This window comes from Spermophilus citellus, assembly GCF_964194105.1.
Source record: "Spermophilus citellus genome assembly, chromosome: 9".
Taxonomy (NCBI): Eukaryota; Metazoa; Chordata; class Mammalia; order Rodentia; family Sciuridae; genus Spermophilus; species Spermophilus citellus.
Window position 1 is genome coordinate 125,086,088 of NC_138191.1, and position 27,779 is coordinate 125,113,866.

Below are 27,779 nucleotides of genomic sequence, written 5' to 3' on the forward strand. Positions count from 1 at the left end.
AGTGCTTGCCTGGCATGTGTGAGGTACTGGGTTTGATTCTTAGCACATATAAATAAATGAATAAAATAAAGATCCATCAACATCTTTAAAAAATAAAAATAAATTAACTGTATGCCTCAGGAGGTGGTGATTTGAGATTAGATACCTTAGTTTATGAGATCTTTCATAAATATCCAGTGTGAGATGTGATAACTTCGTAGTGAGCTATTAGAATAGACACAAGGATGTAAGGTGAGGAATATGGGAATCAAGTAACAGAAAATGCAAAACAGACTACTACTTAAGTAAGAAGGTAATTTTGAAGTCATGACATTAACATATGCAGTATGTATTTCTTCAACATAATGAAGTAATGCTTTCTGATTGTTTTCTTACCTACTTTATAAATTGGTATTTTTATCTTTTCCTTACTGTATTTAAAATATATATTTTGTTTGTGATTTACCCTTTTGGCCAACTGTGCTAAGAAAAGATGACTTTTAACTATTAACCTTTTCAGTTTCACTGATTTTTGCAGCTGTTTTTTGTACATTGAATTGCAATGTTTGTTTTACTTTGCAGTACTGGGGATTAAGCCTAAAGAGTGCTCTACCCACTGAACTACATTCCCCAGCCCTTTTTATTTTTTTAATTTTCAGACAGGGTATTGCTAAATTGATTAAACAGCCCTTGAACTTGAGGTCCTCCTGCCCCACCCTCCCAAGTCACTGGGACTATAGGCGTGTGCCCCCTTACCTAGCTTCATGATATGTTTTTGATATGTCTTTGTATAAAAGATGAGAATTAATGAGGCCTTCAGCATCTACAATATTATTTTGTTACTGTTTTTAGACTTGTGAGGACTTTGTTCTGTTGATCTTTACAGATAATTCTCCTAGATGATTATTGATACCTATGGGTATATAATAGATGTTTGAATGAATAAAAATAATGAAATATTTTGTGTTAGGTCTGCTCTTAACCATTTATGTGTTAGAAGTTACCTAACCAGGGCTGGGGTAGTGGCTCAGCGGCAGAGACCTTGCCTCACACATGTGAGACCCTGAGTTCAATTCTCAGCACCATATAAAAATAAATAAAATAAAATAAAGGTATTATGTCCAACTACAACTAAAAAATAAATATTTAAAAAAAAAAAGAAATTACTTAACCAGTCTAAGCTGTGAAATGAGGAATTTGGCTCAGTGGTCTCCAATGTCTCTTTTCATTGTAATTTAACATTTGGGGGGTCAGCAATTGGGGCACTCAACCACTGAGCCACATCTCCAGCCCTATTTTGATTTTATTTAGAGACAGGGTCTCACTGATTTGCTTAGTGCCTTGCTTTTTGCTGAGGTTGGCTTTGAACTTGTGATCCTCCTGCCTTAGCCTCCTGAGCCACTGGGATTACAGGCATGCACCACCATGCCCGGCGATAATTTAACTTTTACCAAATTTGGGGGCACTAAGTAAGTGTTTGGTGAACTAATTTAATACCTTTGATCACGAAGGAGTCACTTAATGCATGTCAATTACTGTATGTATTGAATTACCAAATATGAACAAATACATAACTTTCTTTATTCCTGAATTTTTGTTCAGTGCATTTGCTGAAGAAAACTCTACAGAAATGTGAAAAGAATGGGTGGATGGAGCAGATCTCTGGTAAAGGATTCAGTGGCACGTTCCAACTCTGTTTTCCATATTACCCCAGGTGAGCACTTGGCTCTTACTTTGAAGCATTGGTCATTGTGAATTTAATCAGATTCTAGTTGTTGTTAAATTGAATACATTGAACTGGAAACATTTGAAAATAAGACCTATAGCAGTATCATTTTGGAGTAGAATAGTTCTCAGACAAGTTTTGACTACCTTTCTAGAGTTTATTAGTAATTATTATATTATTATTAATCATGCATCAGATTCTTTGAGATCCTCAGATGTTTCCCTTGTCCCCCACTCTTTTGTAGCACTAGGGATCAAACCCATGGGTGCTATATGACTGAGCTGCACCCCTTAGCCCCCCTTTTGGGGGAGGGATTAGGGATTGAACTCAGGGGCACTCAACCACTGAGCCATATCCCCAGACCTCTTTTGTGTTTTATTTACAAATAGGGTCTCACTGAGTTGTTGGGGCTGGCTTTGAACTTGAGATCTTCCTGTCTCATCCTCCCAAGATGCTGGGATTAAGGGCCACCCTGTGCCACCCTGCCCCATTTTTTGGAGCATAAGTTGTCACTTTCCCCCTTTTTTTTTTTTTTTTTTTAAGTTGTCAGTGGACCTTTTATTTATTTATATGTAGTGCTGAGAATTGAACCCAGTGTCTCATTTATGCTAGGCAAGCACTCTACCACTGAGCCACCATGCCACCCCTACCCTTATTCTTTTTGAGACAGGATCTTGCTAAGTTGCCCAGGCTGGCTTCAAACTTAGGATCTTCCTTCCTCAGCCTCCCAAGTCTTAGGCTGGCTGGCTTTCTTGCTTGCTTTCTTTCTTCTTTCTTCCTTCCTTCCTTTCTTTCTTTCTTTCCTTCTTTCTTTCATTGAACCCAGGGGTGCTTAACCACTTCCTACCTTATGCTTTCATTTCCAAAGTACCCTGGCAGAAATGTCTTCTTTGATACAATGAGAGCAACTAAGAACAGAACAGGGAGGAAGAGCAGGAGGAAAAGATTAACATTAAACAGAAACATGAGGTGGGAGGGAAAGGGAGAGAAAAGGGAAATTGCATGGAAATGGAAGGAGACCCTCAATGATATATAAAACTACATATAAGAGGTTGTGAGGGGAATGGGGAAAAAAAATAAGGAGAGAAATGAATTACAGTAGATGGGGTAGAGAGAGAAGATGGGAGGGGAGGGAAGGGGGGATAGTAGAGGATAGGAAAGGTAGCAGAATACAACAGTTACCAATATGGCATTATGTAAAAATGTGGATGTGTAACCGATGTGATTCTGCAATCTTTGTAATGTTTTGAACAACCAATAAAATAAAATAAATAAATAAATAAACAAAGTACCCTGGTAGGTACCACTAAGATCCTAGTTTAGCAACAGTCAAGTGTAACTTTTTTTTTTTTTTAAGAGAGAGAATTTTTTTTTTTAAAGAGAGAGTGAGAGAGGAGAGAGAGAGAGAGAGAGAATTTTTAATATTTATATTTTAGTTCTCGGCGGACACAACATCTTTGTTGGTATGTGGTGCTGAGGATCGAATCCGGGCCGCACACATGCCAGGCGAGCGCGCTACCACTTGAGCCACATCCCCAGCCCAAGTGTAACTTTCTTAATTCCTCTTTGTGTACAAATATAAATGTTGCTTGGTTGAATGCATATTATTTGAATTTTAAGCAATGAAGTCTTATATTCCAGGGGCTGGGGTTGTGGCTTAGCGGTAGAGCGCTCGCCTTGCACGTGTGAGGCCCTGGGTTCGATCCTCAGCACCACATAAAATAAATAAACAAAATAAAGATGTTGTGTACAACTAAAAAATAAATATTAAAAAAAAAGTCTTGGGTTGGGGTTGTGGCTCAGAGGTAGAGAGCTCGGCTACCATGCGTGAGGTACTGGATTCAATTCCCAGCACCACATAAAAATACATGTCCACCTATAAACTAAAAAATAAATATTAAAAAAAGTCTTTTATTCCAATTTAAAGATGTATTAATCAAAGGGATCAATATTTTTACCATTGAGGGCAAAACAGAGAGGATCCTTGTTGAATTTCTTTAGCCCTTTGGAGAGACTTAGACTTTGAAGTCTTTTACCATTAGTGTAAAGGCAAAAGGTACACACTACTCTGCAGACCGTTCACTGCTATGCAATTGTAGCTCATATGGTACTAGACCACTCAGGAGTTTAATAATTGCTTACAAAATAAATGAGTAAGGATCAATTTTATTAAATGCTGGGAGGTAGGGAATAATATATGGGCTGGGTCTTTGAAGTTCTGTCTTGAATGTATGTGTTTAAAATGTTTAGTTGTAATCTGATTTTTGTGTGTGTGTGTGGTAATAGGGGTTGAACCCAGGGCCCCATGCATGTTGCACAAATACTGTTATAACTGAACAACATTCCCCACCCCTTTTTCATTTTAAGACAGGGTCTCACTACTTTCCCCAGGCTGATCTTGAACTTGTTCCTCATGCCAGAGCCTCCTTAGTAGCTGGGATTATAGGTGTGTGCTTCTTGCTCCTAGCTGTAATCTTATATTTGTAATTTAACTTGACATTACTGAGCAAACATGGACAGAAGTGGGGAATGTCCAGGGAAGAGCATCCAGGTTCACATTATTTTTCCTGACAACTATGGGACTTCTATTTTACCCCCTGGCCCCTTAGCCCAGGAGTTCTGTTTCCAAAGAAAGAGCCAGATGATTCTAAAGATGAGGATGAAGATGAAGATGAGTCATCAGAAGAAGACTCTGAGGATGAAGAGCCACCTCCTAAGAGAAGGTATGGATCTGTGAAAAACCCTTGCTATATCAGGATAGTAGGTTTCCTAGAGCTGAGATAGTACTAATGGAGGGACTGAAGGCAGAGAAGTGTTTTAACCCATCAGGATCCTTTTCAGATTCTGAATTTATCTTGAAAATTCAGGGACTCTGAATTTAAAGCAACGTGAACATGTAATGTGCTCTTTGATCAAACCTATACATAATCATAGAATGGTTATTCAAAGAAAAATAGTTCTATATTTTTGTAGGAAAATGTCATGAAGTTATGTGTAGATTTCCATGAATTGGTTGAATTTTACTCAATTTTAGTAGAGTCTGTAGTGAAAAATTAAGCCACATTCCTATTCTTAACATAGGTGACTTGGATGTTTTCTGTATTTCTTTAGGCAGAGCACCTGGTTGTCCTGGAAAAGTGAATCTCATGTACTGACTGCCTTTACTCTTTGTTATCACAGGTTGCAGAAGAAAACCCCAGCCAAGTCCCCAGGGAAGGCTGCATCCATGAAGCAGAGAGGGTCCAAGCCTACACCTAAAGTTCCAGCTGCCCAGCGGGGAAAAGCTAGGCCACTTCCCAAGAAAGCTCCTCCTAAGGCCAAAACTCCTGCCAAGAAAGCCAGACCCTCACCCTCAGTCATCAAGAAACCTAGTGGTAACTCCTCAAAGAAGCCTGCAGCCAATTCAAGAAAGGAAGTGAAATTGCCTAGCAAGGGTAATAAATCCACCATGAAGAAGTCTTTCAAAGCAAAAAAGTAAATTTTATAGGAAAAATGGGTATCATGATGAAATTAAGAATCTTATTTTATAAGGTCAGTGTGCATTTGTTTCAGTTTTGATGCTTATAAAATTACACTTTTTTTGTCCAGTATGAACTATTGTGGGGAGGGAACATAAATAAACCAATTTAGGCATTGTTAGCTTTAGGTGCTGTTTTTGGTGCCTGCCCCTTCCCTCAGTCATTTTAATTTCTGCAATAATCCTGAATTTGCCTAAACTATATAATCTATACTTGTCCTTTTTGCTTCCCCTACCCCAACTTCTATTGTTACTTTTCCTCCTTCCAGTTTTATCTAAACAGTTGCAAAGATTTTTATATTTGTAGAAAGCATCAAGAACAGGATGCTGGTCAGGTGCTGGAAGTAAAAAGGAGACAGTGTAGCACTGACTTCATTGTGAAGCCTCCTCCCTGGAGACATCAGCTATGGCTATAACACTTAATCTTATTTGTAAAAATCACTCCACTAACCCTTTATCTCCAACTGTAAACACAGAGACAACTTAGCTTTGGAAATAAGCCCAAGAGTATGAGCTCATTAGATTTTGAAAATGTACCACCTCTTTGGGTCATTTCTCACATTGATCAAACCTCTAGATATTTTCCACTGACCCAGAGAGCATTGTATTCTCTTAACAGCAAGCACAAGTTCTCTGTACCACTTGCTTTTTGACTGAAGGAGAATTATAGAAATATATTGAATTTAATTTCTGGTGTCACCTGTGTTACCAAAAATCAAAATATATAAAATCTTCTTGATCAAATGTTAAAATATATTTTTGAATATTTGGAGCATGAGTTGTCACTTCCTGTTTGCCTTTTTTTATAAGGAAACGTTGGAGAATTACAGCATTGCTAATGTAGAAATGTTAAGTGGAAAAGCATACAATTTGCTAAAATAAACTAGATTCCAGATTCATCTGTGGATATTTTTCCCCCTCCTTTCTTTCCATAGCACTTTTGATATCAAGCAAGTGGCTTCCTTTTTGAGATATTAAAAAAGAAAAAAAAAGAAAAAAAAAAAACAAATGAAGCCCTACTACCTAACCCTTTTTTATTTGTATTTGTTTTAGTGTTGTGAAGTTGTGTTAAATAGCACTAGCTTTCTACTTGAGAAATACCAATTTCTGGTTATCATTTATCTTCCCTGTGGCACTTGACATTTTAATTGTCTTAAACTTTTTGATGTATATCTCCTGGCCCTTTGAGAGCTGGCCAGAAGCAAAAGGTGTTTGTTTTATATTCATTCCACTTGCATTGTCTCCTGGGATCCCTTCTGCAGCTTAAGTATGGCTGGGAAATGGACTTGAGAAGATTGGCTGGAAATAGATCAAAATCATGTGTGATCCCATCATGCGTTCATTGGAATTTGTGTTGCATGTAAGGCAATCTTTCCTGTTGTAAATCTTCCTTTTTTTATGTACATATATTTTGAAAAATATGAATAAACATGAAATTTTAAAAGCTGCTGAACTGTAGCTTATATTTAAAAGTTATCTAGTATATCCTCAGAAGTAGCTAAGTGTAGCCGTCCCTTTGAGTCTTTTCTACTCCTGGCAATGGACATTACCACTTTCTTTTTAAGTACAAGCTCCAGTTTATTTGCTTTTAAATTCTTATGTTGATGATAAGTAATGTTTCTAGATATGTTGATCCTGATTGTTAATGATTTAAAAATTTTAAAAATCACTTTGTTGGGTTGGGATTGTGGCTCAGTGATAGAGTGCTTGCCTGCCATGTGTGAGGAACTGGGTTCGATTCTCAGCACCACATAAACATAAATAAATAATCCATCAACAACTAATAAATATTTTTTAAAAAAAGGAAAAAAATTTCACAAGTTCATAGAGTCCAATCTTTCATAGTAAATGAATGCTCAATGTTCAGATAAATCCTTGGATTGGGGGGAAAAAAAATTACAGCACTGCAAAAGATAACAGACAATCCCTGGAGTCCTAATTCTAGAAAGTTTCAGTCAAGTAATAGGTCTTAATAATATGGGTTAGGTACCTGTGCTAACTATTCTATTTTAGGGGGCTAGGAATATAGTTCAGTTTAGAGTGCTTAGGAAGAGTAAGAAATCTGCTCACTTAGCTGTTGAGAGCCACAGCCAAAGGGGCCCCAGCAAACTTCCAGCTGCCAGCTGATGATTGGCTCACACACTTCTAGCTGACAACTGATTGGCTCCTCTGCGGTGATGGTCATTGGGTTGTTTCTCCGCCCTTTCAGACCACGGAGATGCTCATTGGGGGACTTTTGTTGGCTCCACCCATGCGACCCAGCCAATCGGCCTCAAGAGCAGGAGGAGTGGGGGAGGTTGAGAGGCTTGTGGGAAGCCTGTGGTGGCAGTTGGGCTCTGAAGGTTTTTCCTGAGGAGCTGTGTGGTTTGTGTGTGTTCTAAAAATAAAGTTCCTTTCTTTTGACAAGTGGCTCCTGAATTGTGCCCAGCCAGACTGCGGCATTTGGTGGCCCATACGGGGAATCGAACCCGCGACCTTGGCGTTATCAGCACCAAGGACCATATGTAGTATTGGACAACCTAAGGCAGGCATGGTCCCTAAGCCACATGCTTGTTGTTGAGAGGGGGAGATGTTGAGAGCCACAGCCAAAGGGGCTCCTGAATTGTGCCCAGCCAGACTGCGGCACTTAGCCAAGAAGTTCTGATAGACATTGTGGCTCTCAGGCTATGGTGCTCTCCTGGGATAAGCAAACTGAGGAAACCAGATAGTATTCTATGGTAGTACTGGAGAATTACCAAGTAATTATACAGTGACCTAAAATAACAGGGTTGAATAGGTAACATTTCTTTGTAATACAAGGTCTAATATGAACAGCTTGACTGAATTAGCAAACGTGACTTAATTTTGTTTCCCAGTCCTCTACACTTTTTTTTTTAAATAAATGAAAACGGAATGCATTATAATTCTTTTTTTTTACATTTATTTTTTAGGTGTAGATGGACACAACACAATGTCTATATTTTTATGAGGTGCTGAGGATTGAACCCGGGTCCCGCCCGTGCTAGGCGAGTGCTCTACCGCTGAGCCACAATCCCAGCCCCATTATAATTTAGTACACGTATAGAGCACAATTTTTCATATCTCTGGTTGTATATAAAGCATGTTCACACCAATTCTGTGTATTCCTACTAAAACAAGTCCTTTCTCTTCTATGCATAGAATACAGTCACTGAAGGAGTAGGATGGGAAAATCCAGAAGCTTTAAAAACTGCCAAGGGAAGGCAATGAAGATGGCTGTTTTTGAGTGGTTTTTTGTTTGTTTGTTTTTGTTGGTACTGGTGGGTTTTTTTTTTTTTTTTTTTTTTTTTTTTTTTTTTTTTTTTTTTTTTTTTTTTTTGGTATTTGGAATTGAACTCGGGCACTCGACCACTGAGCCACAACCCCAGCCCTATTTTGTATTTTTTTAGAAACAAGGTTTCAGTTGCTTGGTGCCCCACTGTTGCTGAGACTGGCTTTGAACCCGCAATCTTCCTGCCTCAGCCTCCCGAGCTGCTGGGATTACAGGCAGGTGCCCACTGCACCCAGTCTTGAGTGCTTGGTTTTTAATTCTGGTTTTGCCGCTTACTGTGACCTAGAACAAGTTACAGAATCTCACTGTGCCTGTTTCCCCTTCTGTAAAATGGGAACAGTAAACTATGACTATGACAGTGTTTCTCGGATTATATGTGATAATGTGCCTTTGGAAAAAACTCAGTATTACCACTTGTTATTTAGAAGTGCCAAGTGTCCCAGCCCCCCACATGTGAAAGGTTTGGTCATTAGCATGTGGGCACTATTGTAAGGTGATAAAACTTTTAGGAGGTGGGGCCTGGTGGGAGGAAGTTAGGTCATTGGGGGTGTATCCTTGAGGGGATTGTGGGACTCCAATTCCTTCCTCTTTCTTTCCTGGATGCCATGAGGTGAGTAGCTTCCTCTGGCATGTGCACAGGGAACTGCAGTTTTAGGTGGACACAGTATCTCCACTTTACATTTATGTGGTGCCGAGGATTGAACCCAGTGTCTTGTGCTTGCTAGGTGATCACTCTACCACTGAGCCACAACCCCAGCCCTTTAAAGTAGGTTTTAACAAAAAGCAAACTATGACTACAGCGTGCAAAATTAGGTAAATCAGGAATTATGGAAAAATAGCAAAAGTATTGAAATATTTAGCTCTTGTTTTCATGTAATTTTTCTGTTAATTATACCCAATGGACAAGATTAAAACACATCTGTTGGGGCTCGGATTGTGGCTCAGTGGTAGAGCGCTCGGCTAGCATGAATGGGGCTCTGGGTTCAATCCTCAACACCACATTAAAAAAAATAAATGAATGGAATAAAGGCATTGTGTCCAACTACAACTAAAAAAATAAATCTGTTTTCTAAGATTTACGCAGGATTACACTTTCATGAATTAAGTTCACATGGTTGGGCAGGATCAGGTTTCATCTATGTTAATGCTTCTGTTTTATTACTAAAGCGAGGTCTTCATGTGTCTCAGCAATGGTATCTTTTTTTCTTTCTTTTTTAGGTTAAGGAGTTAGCAAATAATCCCTCTCTCGGCACCTGCTGAGGTTCATTTATCAAATGAGCCCATAAGCAGTTTGAGAGTGTAAGAAACACTGACAGTGATGAGCTGGAGTTGTAACTCAGTGGTAGAGTGTTTACCTGGCATGTTTGAGGCCCTGGGTTTTATCTTCAGCATTGCGTATAAATAAATAAAAGATCCATCGGCGACTAAAATATATATATATATATATACACACACACACACACATACACACACACATACACACACACACACCACACACACACACACACTGCAAATGAGTTCACTGAGCCACCAAGTGAGTACAGAAGCCACTTAACTATTGAAGTAAACAGAAAGTCACAGTCGGAAGGGACCTTGAATGATCTAAACTTTTCACCCTATGTTTTCCTGCCTCGTGTACAACACAACCACCACCTATTATTCAGTATATCTTTTTAAAAACAAAGGCATAAGACAAAGAAACCAACCAAAATCCTACAACTTTGATTCTAGAAAATCAAGAGAATCTTTTTTTAATAATCTCTGGGCTTATATCATGAAGCTGCCACAGGAGGTTCCAGACTGGGGCTTTCTATACAACTAGATACTGGCTTAGTAATCATGAGCTAGAATGTTAGAAGTGCCAGCTCTTAGACAAATTCTGAAGGAAAGAAATCTCAGCACCCTGCTGTCTTGTTACCTGTTTTGATTTGCCTAAAACCTAGAGTTTCACAACATCCTTACTTACCTATTTCACTGTTCAAGAGCTTTTGCTTTTAATGAAATTTTTCTTGTGATAAGCTCATTCCCTTATGTTCTGTTTGTGTAACTCAAACTTGGCCAATACATTGTATAGAGTAAGAAATTTTCATTAATTCCAAATTTATCCTGGTTAGTATACAACTTAGCATCTAGCACATTGTAGCTGTGGTTCTGCGCGGTGATTCTTGGGGATTGTGTCAGTTACCATTTGTGTGTCCTTGCCCCCCCCCCACTCAGTTTTCCTGAGCCTTGATTTTGACATATGTAAAATAATGGGCTTTGAATCTATAATCCTTACTTTTTCAGAATAACCACAGAGAAGCAATGTGGGAGTCTCCAGTATCAAACAACCTCGTTGGCTGCACTACAGTTAGGGATGCATTTCAGAATATTAGGAAAAACAGTGTTTTGGGGGGTGTTATTGTGGTGGTGGTGCTGGGGATGAAATCCAGGCCCTCGTATATACTAAGCACCTTCTATTACTACATGCCCAGCACTAAGACTGAATTATTTTTAAATAAATGAGCCCAAATATCCAATTTTATGAAGATTCAGTTTTTGTTGTTTACCATTTGTTGTAGTTTCTCACCCAGATAAATTCTCAAAAACACACGAAAGGGAGCATTAACTTTCAGAAGTAAGTAAGTTTAGCTAACTTTCCCAAATTGAACAAATTCTAAGTCCTCCTTAGTGATTTTGCACACTGATAGTCCAGGCAGCAAAACCTGGCAAGAAGGTTCAAGATTATCATACCATATGCCGGCCTTCCTGTCTTGTGGGGGTTTTTTTTGTAAATCTAAGGACACTTTACCACTGAGCTACATCCTCAGTTCCCCCGGCCCTTTTTTGTTGTTCTTTTGTTTGTTTTTTGAGAAGTGATCTCACCGAGTTGCTGAGGCTGACTTCAAACTTGAAATCCTTCTGTCTCTGTTTCCTGGTTGACTGGAATTAGAGGCATGTACCACCAAGCCTGGAGAAAACACACATTGTTAGGAACTTACCTATTAGAAGATAAGAAAGGCAGGGGAAAGGAAGAAATAAACACAGCACTGAACTTAAAAATCCAGTGAGCAAGCAGGTGGTGCATGCCTATAATCCCATTTGCTCAGGAGGCTGAGTCAGGAAGACTGCAAATTTGAGGCCAGCCTCAGCAGTTTAGCGAGGCCCTAAGAAACTTAGTGAGACTGAGTCTCAATGAAGAGGCTGTGATGTGGCTCAGTAGTTAAGCACCCCTGGGTTCAATCCCTGGTACAAAAAAACAAAAACAAAAAACTCCACAAAACATGAGAACTTACCCCAATTAGATTATGATCAAAAAGTCTATATAGATCAATCTATCAATAGAAATAAATATACAGTTGCCAATACAGATATCTATCTGTATATGCTGGCAAGGATGGAGAAAAGGGGCAACTCTTTTACACTATTGGGATTGTAAATTAGTACAGCCATCATGGAAAACAGTACAGAGGCTCCTCAGAAAACTACATGCACCTATAGTTTTAGCTACTCAGAAGGCTGAGGCATAAGGATCCCTTGAACCTGGGCCAGCTTGGGCAACTGTGAGACCCAGTCTCAAGAAACCCTAGCTGGGCATGGTGGTGTATGCTTGTAATCCTAGAAGTTTAGGAGGCCAAGGCACAAAAAGTGCAAGTTTGAGGCCAGTCTGGGCCACTTAGTGAGACCCTGTCTCAAAATAGAAAAGAACAAGAACTGGAGATGAAGCTCAGTGGTAAAGCACCTCTGGGTTCAGTTCCACTGCAAAACCAAAAACAATCAACCAGCCCTAAAAACTACTATCTGATCCAGCTAGATGTCAAGGACATCCCCTCGCTCCCATGTTCATTGCAGCATTATTTGCAGTAGCCAAGATATGGAGTCAACTGAGGTGTCCATCAACAGATATAGTGGTATGTACACACTATACTAGTCATAAAAAAGAATAAAATCTGTTGTTTGCAGCAACATGATTAGAGAGGACATTATACATTATTATGTAAAGTGAAATAAGCCAGACAAATGCTGCATGTTCTCATGTGGGATGCTTAAAAAAGTTGATCTCATAGAAGTAGAGGCCAACAGGTTGGGGAAGGTGGTTGTTGGGGACAGAGATGCAGTTAGAGGAATATGCCTGGGGTTCTATAGCACAGCAGGGTGACCATAGTTAAAAACATTGTGCATTTCAAAATAGCTAGTAAAAAGGATTTTGAAAAGAAATGATATATTAGAGGTAGTACATATGCCAATGGTCCTGATTTGATAATCAATTACATATTGTATACATGTATCAAAATATCACATTGTACCCCATATGAAACTACTGTGTGTCAATTAAAAGATAATAAAAAGCCAGGGAGCCAGGAAGAGAAAGAAGCCAGGTGGGCTTCTTAGCTGTGGCCACCAAAGGTCTAGGCAGTCACCAGTTGCCCCCTGGGCCACATATGGAGCCTCAGCTGGTTTCTTTTTTAGTGTGGATGTAGAGCAGGGCTTCACTGAGAACTGAAACTACTTGATATGCAATTTTTTAAAAACTCCATTAAGTGTTACCAGCTTGCTGGGTGTCGTCATGCACACCTAGTAACCCAGCTACTCGGGAGGCTGAGGCAGAACGATCGCGAGCTCCAGGCTAGCCTGGGCAACTTACTGAGACTCTGAAAATAAAACTTGAGTGGTAAAGTGCCGGGGTTTCAATCCCCAGTACTGGGAAGAGTGGGTGGGGAAAGAGGGAGAAGGGGAGGGGGGGAGGAGGAGGAGGAGGAAAGAAGAGGAGTCAGTATTAGTCACTGTATCAGTTTGCTCAGTCCGCCTTAACAAGCACAAGAGACTCCACTCTGAACAGATACTCATGGTCTCACAGTTGTGGAAACCAGAAGTCCAGGACAACAGGACCCGCAGGGTTGGTTCTTTCTGAGTCCCTGAGGGAAGGGTCTGTTCCAAGGGTCTCCCCTTGGCTTGCAAATGGCCATTTTCTCCCATCGTCACATTGCCTTCCCTTTGTGCCGGTTAATGTCCAAATTTCCTCTTATAAGGACACCAATAATATCAAATTCAGACCCACACTGATGACCTCATTTAATTTAATCACTTTAAAAAAAATTTTAGGTGGACACAATATTTTTATTTTACATTTATGTGGTGCTGAGGCTCAAACCTAGTGCCTCCTGCGTGCGAGGCAAGCACTCTACCACTGAGCCACACCCCAGCCCTAATTTAATTCTTTAAAAACCTCTGTGGGGGTGTGTGGGGTTGGGGATGTGGCTCAAGCGGTAGCGCTCTCGCCTGGCATGCGTGCAGCCCGGGTTCGATCCTCAGCACCACATACCAACAAAGATGTTGTGTCCGCCGAGAACTAAAAAATAAATATTAAAAATTCTCTCTCTCTCGGGCTGGGGATGTGGCTCAAGTGGTAGCGCGCTCACCTGGCATGCGTGCGGCCTGGGTTTGATTCTCCAGCACCACATACCAACAAAGATGTTGTGTCCGCCAATAACTAATAAATAAATAAATATTTTAAAAAATTCTCTCTCTCTCCCCTCTCACTCTCTCTTAAAAAAAAAAAAAAAAAAAAAAAACCTCTGTGGTTAAATTTCAAGATATTGGAGGTTAGGACTTCAATGTATGGATTTGGGGGAGAAGGGACACCATTCAACCCCTAATTTAAAACACCAGTGATCTGCATCACCTATTTTAGGGGGACAGTGTTGGGGGTAAGTTGCAGAGATAGCCATCAGGATGCTCCTAGGAGAACAGAATGGCTGTGCTCAAGGGGAAAGTTACTGTCATCAGGAGAGGGAGTTACCAGGGGGACCGAGGCAGTAGCTTGTGCTGTGCACAGTGGATGAGCAGGAGCTGCTGCTGGGCCCAAGCCTGCTGCGAACACACTCTCTTGGCTCCAGTTCCCAGTCCTATTGTTGGAGATCAGCTTCTCACTGATGTGCTGCTGCTTCCCACTCACATTCGTCAGCTGGCAATTCCAGTGCCAGAGTCTGGGATTTGAGAGAGAAACGAAGATTATGATAGCAAGCTCACACCTGTGAGGTTTAGTAATTGTCGTTGACTCATCAGGAAATACCATGACATGGCGTGTGTGCTAACGTGTGCAATCATGACTCTTACCCCACCCCATCTTCCCTTTTTTTGTCATTCCCTTCCCTGCTTAATATGGGAAACTCCTTTAGGCTTCCTGCACAAGGTGAGTCATTAATCCAATGGTTGAAGCAGTGGCTCTTGAGAGCCTTTCTGCCATGAATGGCAGATTTAGATACATGTGCCTGGCCTGGGCGGAACTAGGTTGGCTTGCCCAGGAGAGAGATGACTGACATCACTGAAGTTCAACTTCAACATAAACCTTTGAGCTTATACCTCTAAGGTACTTTTACTTGGGGGAGGATACCAAGGATTTAACTCAGGGACACTCAACCACTGAGCCACATCCCCAGCCCTATTTTGTGTTTTATTAGAGACAGGATCTCACTGAGCTGCTTAGTGCCTTGGTCAATTGCGGAGGCAGGCTTTGAATTCGCAATCCTCCTGTCTCAGCCTCGTGAGCCGCTGGGATTACAGGCGTGCACCACTGCACCTGGCTGCATTTATATTTCCACATAGGACTTTTGTGGTATTTTATGTTCTGTTGTAAATTTGTGTCACTGGGACCTAGCACAGTGCCTGCCACTCCTTCTGAAAAAAGACTTAAAAGGCAAAATTCTACCTCTGGGTTTAGCTCTTTTATCAACTGAATTTAATTCCTTGGATTTTGTCATTTTGACCTGAAACAAATTCCAGTCATTGTTTTTCGAATTGCTTGTATCTGAGTGAATTATATGTATCAGAAACTTGTTGGTGTTGGTATTTAATAACAGTTCCTTGTTTTGCTTTCTCTACATAGTCTCAAAAGAGGGACAATGGATTTAGTAATTAGTGTGACCTCTTAAATTTTACATGCTTTTAAAAAAAGAGTTGTAGAGCTGAGTTTTTTTTTTTAAGAGGTAAAAGGAATTGTCCCTTTAACTTCTGAGTTTCTGAGTTTCATAAATTGGATTTTCTGAGAGCAAGACCAACCTACAAACAAACCTTGTTCCTTCTAGGTCCTGGGCTGGAGGCTGGCAGTGGTGAGGCCACTTGACACATGGATTCAGTAAACCCTTGCTGTTCAGTCACATACAAAAGAGACTCAAGAATAAAAGCAAAGCCTAATATCAGCTAGTGTTTGCTGAGCGCTTCACTTACCATGCGTCAGTGCTGTGCCAGCTTTTTGCCCCCATTAACTCCTCTGAATCCTTACATGGCTGTGAGTCAGGGTGGTAACACCACTTTACAGATGAGGCCCCTGAGGATCAAAGTGATTAAGGTGTTTGCCTAAGACCCCACTTCTAGTAAAAGGAAGTGCCTAGATGTGGAACATGCCAGGACAATTACATCTCACTGCGGCCTCTGGCAGGGTTTCCAGGTGCCCAAGGAGACAAGGGGAATGCCTAGTATGGCCGGAGTGGCTCAAACCTGCCCGGACCCTGAGGTCCCTAGACCCAGATCCAATTTCCCAAATTGGCCTCTCTCACGGGATGCCTCTGCCTCTGCCGGGGCACGCAGGCTTTGGACCCTTGTGTCCTGGCTTTTCCGTGGTGTGGCACATGGACAGTTTACGGCGTTTTATGCAGATTTCAGGTTTAATACGCCCCAAAGGCTTGGCTGACTCGAATTTGCTCTTTAATTTTTGGCACCTACAGGGAGCCTGGCCTGATGCAAACAAAAACGCTCTCCAGCTCAGCGCCGTGGCTGACACTGGCTGGATTCGCTTTCCCATCTTCCTCATCTAAGTGGATTTCCCTGTAACTCAAAGGACAGGGTCAGTCAATCCTCTTATGAGGACGGCCAGCCGGGAAGAGGATGCCCGACACCGCTGCCCCCGGCTGTCTTGGGGCAGAGGGAAGGTGAGACTGGTCCAGCTGCCCAGGAAGGCCGGGTCAAAACCACCATCACAAAACGCCTACTGAGAGCCGACTCTGTCCAGCGCCGAAGGGCTCTGTGTAGTGAGTGAAGACTGGCCCGGGTCAGGGACGGCTTTTCGGTTGAGGCTGGAGAGTCGCCATCTGGATGACAACCCTAGCCCAGGCAGAGGCGCCCTCGGCGAGCAGGGACAGCGCCCCCATCCCCCGGCCCTTTAAGGCGGAGCGCCCCAGCGCGAGTCGATGTGGGCGGTGCCAGGGACCCTCGCGGATTCTGATTGGTCTGCGCGATCGAGCGGAGCGGCATCGCGGGCCCCGATTGGTGATGCTGGGGGTCCGTTCCCGCGGCCACGTGGGGGGCGCGCGGCGCGGAGGTGGCAGGGGCGGGGCGGGCCCGGGACTCCGCGGCTCCAGAGACGCGCAGGGCTAAGCGGAGGGGACCGCGAGACGCAGCTGCAGGGACTCGGAACTCGACAAGCTGCGGCCGCAGTGAGTGAGCGCCGGGAACTGGGGGGCGGGGGTGGGTCCGGGGCGCAGAGGTGCGGAGGGTCTCGGAGAGCGAGGAGCACCCGGCGCCTCCGTCCGTCGCGCGTTTCCGTCGCCTCCACCGTGTCTCCTCCGGATCCTTGGCCTGAGGACTTTTTCTGCCCCGCCTGTGGGCTGTGGGCCGAAAGGCTGGCCTTGCTCCGTAGGAGCGACAACAGCAACCTGAGGTCACAGCCTATGCTGCGGAGCGCTCTGCTCCTCCAGGGGGCTAGCCCCGAGCCCCCACGGGCAGCACTTTCCTCTCAGATGTCTTCTGTCCTCCTCTTTGCGCCACTGAATGTTTTTCTTCAAATTATTCGATCCCTCACTGAATGTCGTCCCTTCACCTCAACTTGGTGCTTTGTGAGGCCTGGGACTTCTGTCCACCTTGCACATGGTTGATGCTTGGAAACGTTCTCAGGAGGAATAGGTCATGAACAGCCCCAGGAGGGGGCCCCTATGATGATTCTCACTTCACAGCTGGGGAACTGGAAGTTGAGAGGCTAAGGGACTTGATAAGGTCACATCAGCTGACCCTGTTGGGCCTCAAACCATTTCAGTGGTTGCAGCACAGTGCAGGGCAAGTGGCGCTGTTGGAGCAGTGTGTTGGAGCAGTGGGAGCCAGGCAGGGGATTGGAGTCCTTGGGGCAAACTCAGGCCATCTGGCACATAGCCAGAGGGACAGCAGCCATTCTGTTGGTCATATCTGTCCCCAGCACCTAAGATATTCCCCTGCCCCTGTGACTGCTTCCTTGACTCACCTCCTGGGCAGATTGGGACCCACTAAACTGCAGGGGTGGACACCCTGTTTATGTGGATGAGGGGAGTCAAGAGAAGGGTACCGTGGCCTAGGGACAGTGTCCTGGTTTTGCTTCCCAGTGTCCCTTTTTGTGCTATATGACCTTGGGCAAGTGACTGACTTCCTGGACCACCGTCGGCTGAGCTCAGAGCACCCAGTGCTTGACGACGAAGCAGATCAACCTGTCCAGTTCCCTGTCCAGTTCTAAGCAGGGCCACCTCAGAAGAGCAAGAGGAGAGCCCCAGACTCATTCCAAATGTCTCTTTACCAGGCGCCTGTGTAAAACTTAACTCTGGTTCAAAGAGAAGTGGGTGTTTGTACCTGAAATGGGTGAACAGGTCCATTTCCAGGGTTAGGATGAGACTGGTGCCCACCCTGGTCCTCTGGGAACCTCCCAACTCCAGTTGAAATGCCCTGAGGCTAAGGAAGGAGGTGAGGAAGGGAGAAACTGTTTCCAAGGAAGCTGAGGACCAGAGGGACAGGTAAGGATGGGACTAATGGTGGATGGGGTGGGCAGTAGAGAGCCTGTGACCTGACCTCCCCACCCCTGTCACTGGGGGACACTGGGAACACTGAAAACTGCGGCTCTGGATCTGGAGGGAGGAGGCTGTTTGCAGCTCTAGACAGAGCTAGCTGTCTCTGCATGTGAGTGTGCTAACCCTGTGGCTCTTTCTTCTCATGCTTAGTGCCAGAGGGACCACCAGGTGGCAGGGGCAGGGTGTGAAGTGTGTGCTTGATTGCTCCCTCCCAAAGCTCTCCTTTGTCTCTTGCTTTTGTTTGTCTTCTCACCTGCTCTGTTCCCACTTCTGTAGCTGTGGCCTCTCTATCCACTGCCCCCTCCCATGCTTATTTTGTGGTCCAGCCCCTTGATGTGATTATGAAGTTAAAGAGTGGCTTCACTGGGAGCCCTGCCCCCCTCCTTACCTGGAACAGTCGTCACGTGGCTTTAGAGCCAGTTGCACATCTAACTTTGCTTTATTTAAACATCAAAAGTACAGTAGAGAAAGGACATGATGTGAAAAAGGACATGATGGATCAGAAAGCAAAGGGTGTGACAGCCCAGAGAAGCAGGAGGGGGGTGGTATGGGGAGACCTGGGAGGCTTCAAAGGCACAAGGAAGCCTTTATTTTCCATCTCTTCCTGTGCTGGCTGCTCATTGAAAGTGGTAGATGGCTTTTGGCTTCTGTGTACTAGCCTGAGCCTTGAGCTGAAGGTCATAGGCAGGTACCTGGGCTCTTGGCACAGAGCTTCTGTCCAGCAGCACCCAAACCCTCCTTCTCCAGGCACTTGCAAAGCTGGGTTGCAGCACACCTAGGATATGCCCCTCCCTGCCCAGGTCCTGTCTGACTTCTCCTGTCTCCTGGTGGGAGTCAGCTCCAGGCTGGCCTCTGTCTTGCTCTCACAGACCCCAGGGTCTGCTGTCAGTGTGGCCCAGACAAGGAGGCAACTAAAAGTTACCAGACCCTGTAGTCTTCTTAAGCTTCCTCCCGAACAGCAGTTTTTGGTGTTCCTATCCCCTGTGACCACGTTGTTGAGCATCAGCTCCAAGCCTGGCTGGCACTGTGCTTGGTACCTGCCCAGCACTGAGCTCTCATGGGTACCTCTCAGTATCCCAGGTTTGTGGATGAGAAAATGGAGGTTCAAGAGGTGAGGCAGCTTTTCCGAAGTCACGCTAGATTTGTATCAGGAGCTGTCTGACCAAGTCAGTGGTTACAAGTCAGCTAGTGAGAGAACTGGCCAGAATGGGGGCAGATGGAGGTTCTAAGTTGGCCTCAGGAAACTCTGGACAGAGCTGAGGCCTTGGGAGGCCTTGGCAGAGGCATTCGGCCGCGCTTTCTTTCAACCACTGGGACGCAGAGGCATTGATGCCACAGTTGTTGAGCACCAGCTGGGATTCTGAGCTCTAATGGGAAACAGGTACTGTCCCATAAGCAGTCTGGTAAGGGAAGTTACTTTGTTGCCCACTAGTGGATCTGGGCCGTGAGCCCAAGGAAAGACCAGAACCTGGGATGGGAAGAGGGTGATGCGCCGCAGCCCCCTGGATGATTGTCCACCTTCTCCAGGTCCTGATTCAGCTTGAGTGCGTGGCCTGATTGGGTTCTGGGTTTGTGATCTCAATGTGGCCAGGTGCTTTGGGAAGGGGCTGGAATCAGGCTGGGCCAAATGAGCCAGGACTTGAGAAGCAGGTCCCCAGCCTCATCAGCTCTGGCCCTGCAACTTGTGAGCAGGCCACGAGGCTATTTGAATGTCTTTCTCTCCATGAGAATGGGCGCCGTGAAGGCGGGCAGGTTTCATCATTCTTTTCAGGGCTGTGTTCCCAGGGCCCAGGACACTGTCAGCACATAGCAAGAACTCAGTGAGGATTTGTGGAATAAATGACCGGAGGGTGAACTCGGGACCTCTGATGGGGGCACTTGCCTTACCTGCTTGGAAACCAACTTTCTCCCCTGCCCTTTGCAGCCTTGTCTCCGTGAAGCTTGAAGCTGGGCATCCTGGGGGCCATGCAGAGGGCTGGGGCAGGGGGTCGGAGGGCCTCCGACTGCGGGCCTGCCCCTTACCGGCCCAGGTGCATCACCAAGTTTGCCCAGGTGGGTGGGTTGCTCCCTCCAGGTGTGCCCTGGTGGGAAGTCTTTGGGGACAGGCCCTGGGGGTGGGGAGGAGCTTGGGGTCAAGGACCTGCTTCCCCGTCTCCCTCCCTGACCCAGGCTTTGCGATGTGTGTGCACACACACGAGGAGTTGGGCCCTCGGAGGGCTTGAATGGGAGAGCAGCAGAGCCTGGGTCTCTGTCACGGCCCACGGCTTGCCTAGCAGAGCAGTGGGCCAAGGGAGGGAGACCTTGGAGGATGGGGTCAGGAGCTGTGGGCCTGACTCCCCTGCCTTGCCTCCTCCTGCCCCCTCACCAAACAGTATGTGGGCTCCTTCCCTGTGGATGACCTGGACACCCAGGACAGCGTGTGGCTGGTGCAGCAATGGCTGTGGGCCCTGAAGGTGAGGGGGATGGGGACAAGGAGGCACCTCCCTGGTAAGGATCACAGTCTTGGGATGTCAGACTGGGAACAAGCCCTGAGACTAGATCCAGCCCCTCCCTAGTCATAAAGAGGGCATGTGAGGCCCACAGAGGGGCAGGATGAAAGGGACTTGAGAGGTGGCCCAGTGGCTACCCACAGCCAGGCTCCCAAAGCTCTGTCCCTCATGCCCAGTGAGTTCCTTCCCCTGGCCCTGCAGCTCGAGGCCACAGCCAGTAGACAGGGGAGGTGGTCGTGAGGTGACCACCTGTGGCCTGCCTGGGGGTGTTCTGTATCCCTACTTCTCTCCCTTCTGGGGCATCCGTCGCCTGGAGCTTTGTCACCTGGCAGACAGGGTGGATTGGCTGAGCAGGCCTTGGTGGATGTGACTGAGCAGGGCCAAGCCTGGGAGGTGACAGCTTCTCCCACCAACACTCTTCCACCCAGGACTTTCCCCGTCGCCGCGCTGTCATCCTGAAGTTCAGCCTTCAGGGCCTCAAGGTCTACAGCGGGGAAGGAGAGGTAGGAGCTCAAGAGGGTCAGGTGAGAACTCAACAGGGACAGATGTCTCCTCTCTCAGGACAAGCTTGTTACCACCTGCCCTGGCCTCAGCTCAGCCCTGGAGAGTTCCTCTGGGGGCCCCTTGTGTTCCCCTTTGCTCTGCCTCTTTCTTTTTTTGGTTTTGGTTCTCGGGATTGGACCCAGGGGTACTTAACTACTAAGCCACATCCCCAGCCTTTTTTTTTTTTTTTTAATTTGCAATAGCATCTCACTAAGTCATTTAGGGCTTGGCTGAATTGCTGAGGCTGGCCTTGAATTGCAGTCCTCCTGCCTCAGCCTCCCACGCCACTGGAATTACAGGTGTGTGACACCACGTCCAGCTGGACATTCTTTCTTCAAGGGCCTGTCCCCAGAGTCAAGCTCTGGCAAGTTTCTCATCCCTGGCCCTCCAAAATCTCCTTTGGGGGCCACCTTTTGGCCCAAAGCAGGGACATTATCCCACGAGGTTTTGGTAGGTACCGTGCCTGGTACTGGACACCCTCCTGTGGCTGCAGAAGGGGCCCATCTTAGCTGGAGATGGCAGGAACCCCTGCTTGGGTGCCTGTGCCCCAGAACCATACCTCACAACTGCAGTCCCCCTCACCTAAGGTCGTGGTGAGCATGGAGTCCCAGAGCCAGGTGTTGCGGGCTCCTGAAGTTAGGTCCTGTGTCGCTTGCATGGGCTTCCCTATACCTATCAGCAGCCCATCAGAGGGGTCCTAGGGTTCTACCCACGTGACACACGTCACAGCAGGAGATGCTCAGAGGACTGCACTTAAATGGAGAACCAGTGGCAGAGCCAGGGTTCATTCACTGTCACATGGCCAAGTGTGACCCAGGCATGCAACCCAGGGCTGGCCACCACACCATGGCAGGAGATCACTGCTCTGCCTCTGGGTTCCATAAAATAGGGGCAATGATCCCAACCTACGGGTCTGCAACTGGGACAAGCCCAATACCACGTGAGGGCGCTATGGGGTGGGCCTGCAAGGAGTGAAGGCCCGTACCCCAGGAGCAGGTGGCCCTGCCCTAGGGTGCAGGCTAAGGGTAGGTGGTGTGTGGGGCCCAGGACTGGCCACTGCTGCCCAGGTGGGGTCTCATGAGGCCCGGCACCTGCTCTGCCTGTCCAGGTGCTCCTGATGGCCCATGCCCTGAGACGCATCCTCTATTCCACCTGGTGTCCTGCCAATTGCCAGTTTTCCTTCATCGCCCGGAACCCACGCAGCCCCGCCAGCAAGCTCTTCTGCCACCTTTTTGTGGGCAGCCAGTCTGGAGAGGTATCGGGCCCGGGCTGGGGCAGGGACACCACTGAGGCTTGAGTGGGTTGTGCTGAGCGCCGGGGCAGGTTTCAGGGACAAGGGCCTTTGGGGATTGGCTCCCCTCCAGGGAGCCTTCCAACCTTACCACACTGGCTCCTACTTTGGCTCTGCCCACTGAAGACCCTCTAAGGCCAGTCAGGGGCCTTGCTCTTGGAGATGGGCAGTCTGGCCAGGCCTTTGCTCATGCCGCCCTCCTTGCCTGGAGGGCTTGCCCCTCCTTTCTCACCCCACTCACCTTTAGGGCTCTGCCCACCTCCTGTGGAGTCCTGCGGCAGGACCACACTCCAGCTGCCGGCTGTCACTAATTAGAGACATTTGAGTTCTTTGAAAGCAGCGCCTTGGTTCTGGTCTCACTGTCCCAGGGCATGGCCTAGGGTGAGCACTAGGCAGGAGGTCTGGGAAGTCAAAGCCAGCGTGGCCGTAGTGTGACAGAGCCGTGACAGCCAGTTTGGCCAGTAGAGGCCGGGTTTGGGTCCATCCATCAAGGCTTCGCTGTTACCGCTGAATGTCAAGCCCTGTGCTGAATAGTGGGGTGACATGTAGCTGAAGCTCACGGTGTCAGCTTGCTGGGTCTGGCTGGCATGAGTGTGGGTGGGATGTGTGGAGCTCACTTCTCTAGCTCCTCTGAGGAGCGCAGGAGGTGGGGATGAGGAAACTGAGGCACACAGAGCGCCCTGTCCTGCCCTGGGTCACGGGAGCTGCAGGCTTAAATCAAAACCCAGGCCCTGCTCATTGCTCTGAGAGGGGCTGGGGCAGTTATGGGGAGGGATGGTAAGCCTTGGGGAGGTGCATGTAGCCCACCGTCATCTCCCCTGCTCCCAGCATGAGTGACACCTTGCCATGGTAAGTGCCCCTATTTGTTAAAGGAATGGGGCCCTTGGTAGGGAGGCTGCTTGGTGGTGAGGTTCTAAGGGATTAGGAGGAGTTTTCCCAGGAAGAACAGCAAGGGGCAAGGGGCTTCCTAGCCCTGGACTGTGGGTGGCTCATGCCGAGGTGCACCCCAGGAGGCTTCTCCCAGCTGCGCCCCTCCCCCTCCTCAGGTCCAGATCCTGCATCTGCTGCTCTGCCGCTCCTTCCAGCTTGCTTACCTCCTGCAGCACCCGGAGGAGAGGGCGCAGCCTGAGCCCTGCCCGGGGCCTGCAGGGGACGTGTCCCTGAAGCCACTCTCCAGCCCTGGGGCCCCCCCTGCTATGGTGTGGGAGCCCTTCGGCCGTGATCAGCTCTCACAGAACGTCCATGCTCTCCTCTCCTTTCGGCGGCTGCCTGCTGAGGGACCAGTGGGTGGCAGTGGGGTATGCAGCCCCCAGCCCAGGGGTTGCGGGTTAGGGCAAGGGAGCTGGGCAAGGGCTGGGGGGTGTGTGTTGGACAAGCGGTGGTTTGCCTGTCCTGGCATGGCTGGGCCTGAGTCTGTCTGCCCATGGGCCCCTCTTGGTGCCTTAGAAGGAGCTGCCAGAGTTCGAAGGCCGTGGGGGTGCCCGCCATGCCCGCCTGGGGAATCCCTACTGCTCGCCCACGCTGGTGCGCAAGAAGGCCATTCGCAGCAAGGTGATCCGCTCCGGGGCCTACCGAGCCTGCACCTATGAGACACAGCTGCAGCTGTCGGCTCGGGAGGCCTGTGAGTTGTGGGAGGGCCCTGCCCCTGTGCCCCAGGGCGGGCGGAGGCCAGTGCCTGCATGCTCTTGCCAGGCTGTGGCAGTACCCCACGGAGGCCTGTGTATGAGTGTGTGTGTGCATGTGGGTCCCTGGGTGTGTGTGTGCCTCTGGGCTTGCGGGGTGGTGTGAACTTTAACTGGGGAGTGGGTGAGAGTGGGACTGTGGTGTCTGCAGGGGGCTGGGTGTGCACCTGTTGGTCGGGGAGGGAGGCTTGGTTTGGAGACAGATGATGGGGTGAGGACCTGTAGTGGTTGGGCAGGCCGGCGGACATGGAGGGATCTGGCCACTCTCCCTTTGACCCCTGGGTGGTCTCCATAGTTCCTGCTGCATGGGAGGCATGGCCCCGCACTCCTGGTGGTCCCTCGTGCCTGGTGGAGAGTGAGGGCAGCCTGACAGAGAACATCTGGGCCTTTGCTGGCATCTCCAGGTAGGAGGGAACTGGCCTGGCCTAATGTCCAGTTCCTTGGGTTGGGCAGAGAACTGGCAGGGGGCCCCTGCAGACCATGACATGTGTGCAGCCCTGTGTGTGGGCAGAATGACCTGGCTTTGGTGACTTCAGGCCTGTCACAGGCCAGCCTCTTCCTAGAAGTCAGCTCTTTAAACCTCTCTCCTGATGGGGTCTCAGAGGACCCCTGGGGAATCTTTGAGCTCCTGAGAGCTCCTTCTCATTGACTAGCAACTCTGGGCCAAGTACTGTTGTGGTTTTTTGTTTTTCTTTTTTCCGGAGTTGGGGGGTAGATCAGGCTGGGGACGCTTTGCCACTGAGTGACATCCCCAGACTTCACCTCTCTTTTTTTGGGGAACAGGGTTTCACTTGGTTGCTGAGACTGGCCTCAATCTTCTGATCCTTCTGCCTCAGCCTCCCAAGTAGCTGGGATCATAGGCCTGCACCACGCAGCCCAGCCAGGCGCTGCATGTGGAAGGCATTTATTACTTCCCAGGCTGCCTCCGTGCTATTGGGGTTCTGTCCCTCCCCAAAGCAGTAGCCTGGGGCTGAGACCAGAGCAGGGCTCTAACTTCAGCCTCTTGCTCTGCACCCCAGGCCCTGCGCACTGGCCCTGCTACGGAGAGACGTGCTAGGAGCCTTCCTGTTGTGGCCTGAGCCAGGCACCAATGGCCAGTGGTGCCTGTCTGTGAGGACACAGTGCGGGGTGGTGCCCCACCAGGTCTTCCGGAACCATCTGGGCCGCTACTGTCTAGAGGTAAGAAGGAGGTCCCTGTCCCTGCCCTGTCCCATCTCTGGCTCTGCCTCTTGCCATGATGCCCCACCTTTTCCTAATTGGTGACTTCCTGAGTCTACCTCACATCCTGTTTGACTTTCTCTGGCCCCACCCTAATCCCACTTTCCACCCCCTTCCTCTGCCTGCCTTGCTTTCCCACACCATAGCCCATCTTTAACAGAGGAGGATACTGACTCAGAGAAGACAGGGACTTGCCTGAACTCACACAGCCTCTGGGATGGGGTAGTGAGGCTTTTCACACGTGTGCTCATACTTCCAAGATGAAGGCCTCAGTCCTTCCCAGGTTGGGAAGAGAGAGGAAGTGGTGTCTGGCCCTGCCATGACATAACTCGAAGCTCTGATTTCTTGCTCTCTAAAATGGGTCCCTGGGGGGCAGGGCACTGGTGTGAGCCTGGGGCAGGGAACTGGAGCTGAAGACCCTTCCTCCCCAGCACCTGCCTGCAGAGTTCCCAAGCCTGGAGGCCCTGGTGGAGAGCCACTCTGGGACTGAGCGCAGCCTCTTCTGTCCCCTCGACATGGGCCGCCGGAACCCCACCTACGAGGAGCAGGACAGTGGGCCTGAGGGCAGGCCCCTGCGGACTCTCCGGCCCCTGGGCCATGCCAAGTCTGAGGCTGAACTTCAGGGCCTGGGCTAGGCCCTGCTCCAGGACTCCCTTACCCAGCCCCCAGGCCTTCATAGCTGCTCTGCTCTCCCTGCTCCCCACTAGCCACCATTCCATCGGTCTCTGCCCCGGACCACTTTTCCATTGCTTTGCTGTCCATGGGAGGGGAGCCCTGACATTGGAGATTTTTCAGTGGCTTCTCATAGGACATGTAGTCGTCCGAGGTTCCAGGCGGAGCTACAGGGGTTCCATATCTTCTGAATGGCTTTGGGGCTTGTCCTGGCTTCCACTCTGCTCCTCCACAGAGCTCTCCAAGGGTTAGGAGGCTTGCTCACCGGCAGAGGTGCAGCCTTTCCTAAAGAGACCAGGTCTCTGGAGAGCTCCCAACAGGAACCAGACACAGAGGGAGTGTGAGTGCACCAGCTCCGCTAGCCATTTGGCTGCCAGGGCCCAGGGTGCATCTGCAGTTAGCTGCAGACTGCAGTCAGTTTGGTGGCTGCCTTGGGAAGCCACCTGATGCTGGCATTTCCTTTATGCAGTGCTGACCACAGCCATCAGGGGCTGCCCCACTTACCAGGCCAGTCCCACTGGGGATGGGCAGAGCAGAACCATCCACAGGTAGAAGTAATGTGAGCCCTGCTAGAGGAGGCCTGGCCTCAGCTGGCTATGGGAGATGCAGGAACCATCCTAGTGTGACTGACGAGTCCAGGGATCCCCTTCATCAGTAAGCTCACTGACAAATGTGAATCTGCCCAATTAAGTGATGGGACAAGTTCATTTTGGATGAACTTCTATCTTGAGGCAGAGGCCCAGTCATGTGTCAGGGGACCACCTTCTTCCCATCTGGGGTTGGCATGTGCCTGTTCAGTGCCTTGGAGGTAATGTATTTCTGACTCCCTGAGGGAGAAGGCAGCACCAGCAGGATAGAAAGAAGGGAGGCAACCCGGGAGGGAGAAGGTGGCCTCTTGGAGGGTCAGGCCTGTGGTGTCTGCATCTAGCCCCTCACCAGGACATGATCTGGCCAGGGACCTTGTCAAGTGAGGTGTCCATTTCAAGGGATAGAGGGGACATGTCCTCAGGGACTTGTCACTGGAAACGTGCCTGACTTCATCTGAATGGAGGTGGGAAGCTGGGACTCCGCAGCCACCCCCGAAACCCACCCACTGCCCCTGCAGAGCACTGGCCAGCTGTGGGAGTCCCCAGCTCCGAGAGGGATTTAGTGATGCCTTGGGCCTAGGACAGGAGCATCAGAGATGTGCACTTAAGGGAACCAGTGATAGGCCCAGACTTGGGCATGGCTCATCTCTGGGAGGGCTGGTTTTTTTGTGTCAATTACCTGTGTGGACAAGAGATTGGGGGGAGGGGACGTGTTCAGCACACTGAAGGGACAGGCCTTCCCCAAGCTCTTTGACATTCTTCAAACGGCCTTTATAGGTGACATGTTAAAAAAGGGGCAAGATTTTTGGCCCACGCTTGCGGGCTCCCCATGTCTTGATTAGAGACCACATTTTTTGTCCTTGTTCCTACCAGTTCCACTGGAGAGCCCAGCTTTCCTTAGTGTGTGGACTTTCAAACAAATAAAACTCATGTCTTCAGATGGTCTAGTGCAGACTTTTCTTTAGGAGGCACGGTCTTCATCTACCTCACCTGTTGGTTTTTGT

The 27,779-nt window shown here is 48.0% G+C and overlaps 2 protein-coding genes across 7 annotated transcripts in view; both read left to right on the forward strand.

Annotated features, from left to right (window-relative positions):
- The window catches only part of HP1BP3 (heterochromatin protein 1 binding protein 3), a 40,366-nt gene extending 33,697 nt beyond the window's left edge, over nucleotides 1-6,669 (forward strand). For all 5 annotated transcript variants that reach the window (XM_081306258.1, XM_081306256.1, XM_081306257.1 and 2 more), the window contains 3 exons: nucleotides 1,582-1,693; nucleotides 4,315-4,428; nucleotides 4,886-6,669. In XM_081306258.1, coding sequence (XP_081162384.1) covers nucleotides 1,582-1,693; nucleotides 4,315-4,428; nucleotides 4,886-5,183 — 524 coding nt within the window. In that variant the 3' untranslated portion in view covers nucleotides 5,184-6,669. The remainder of the gene's footprint in view (nucleotides 1-1,581; nucleotides 1,694-4,314; nucleotides 4,429-4,885) is intronic.
- A 10,099-nt stretch (nucleotides 6,670-16,768) lies between these two features.
- SH2D5 (SH2 domain containing 5) lies at nucleotides 16,769-27,606 on the forward strand. Of its 2 annotated transcripts, none has more exons than XM_081306263.1 (10): nucleotides 16,769-16,922; nucleotides 20,218-20,345; nucleotides 20,666-20,746; nucleotides 21,211-21,306; nucleotides 22,434-22,580; nucleotides 23,663-23,914; nucleotides 24,063-24,237; nucleotides 24,594-24,702; nucleotides 25,318-25,477; nucleotides 25,948-27,606. In XM_081306263.1, exons 2-10 carry the CDS (start codon nucleotides 20,259-20,261, stop codon nucleotides 26,149-26,151), a joined length of 1,311 nt encoding a protein of 436 aa, XP_081162389.1. In that variant the 5' UTR covers nucleotides 16,769-16,922; nucleotides 20,218-20,258; the 3' UTR covers nucleotides 26,152-27,606. The 2 variants fall into 2 exon arrangements, with proteins under 2 accessions (XP_081162389.1, XP_081162390.1); XM_081306264.1 differs by having other exon boundaries at nucleotides 21,211-21,285.
- The last annotated feature ends 173 nt before the right edge of the window (nucleotides 27,607-27,779 follow it).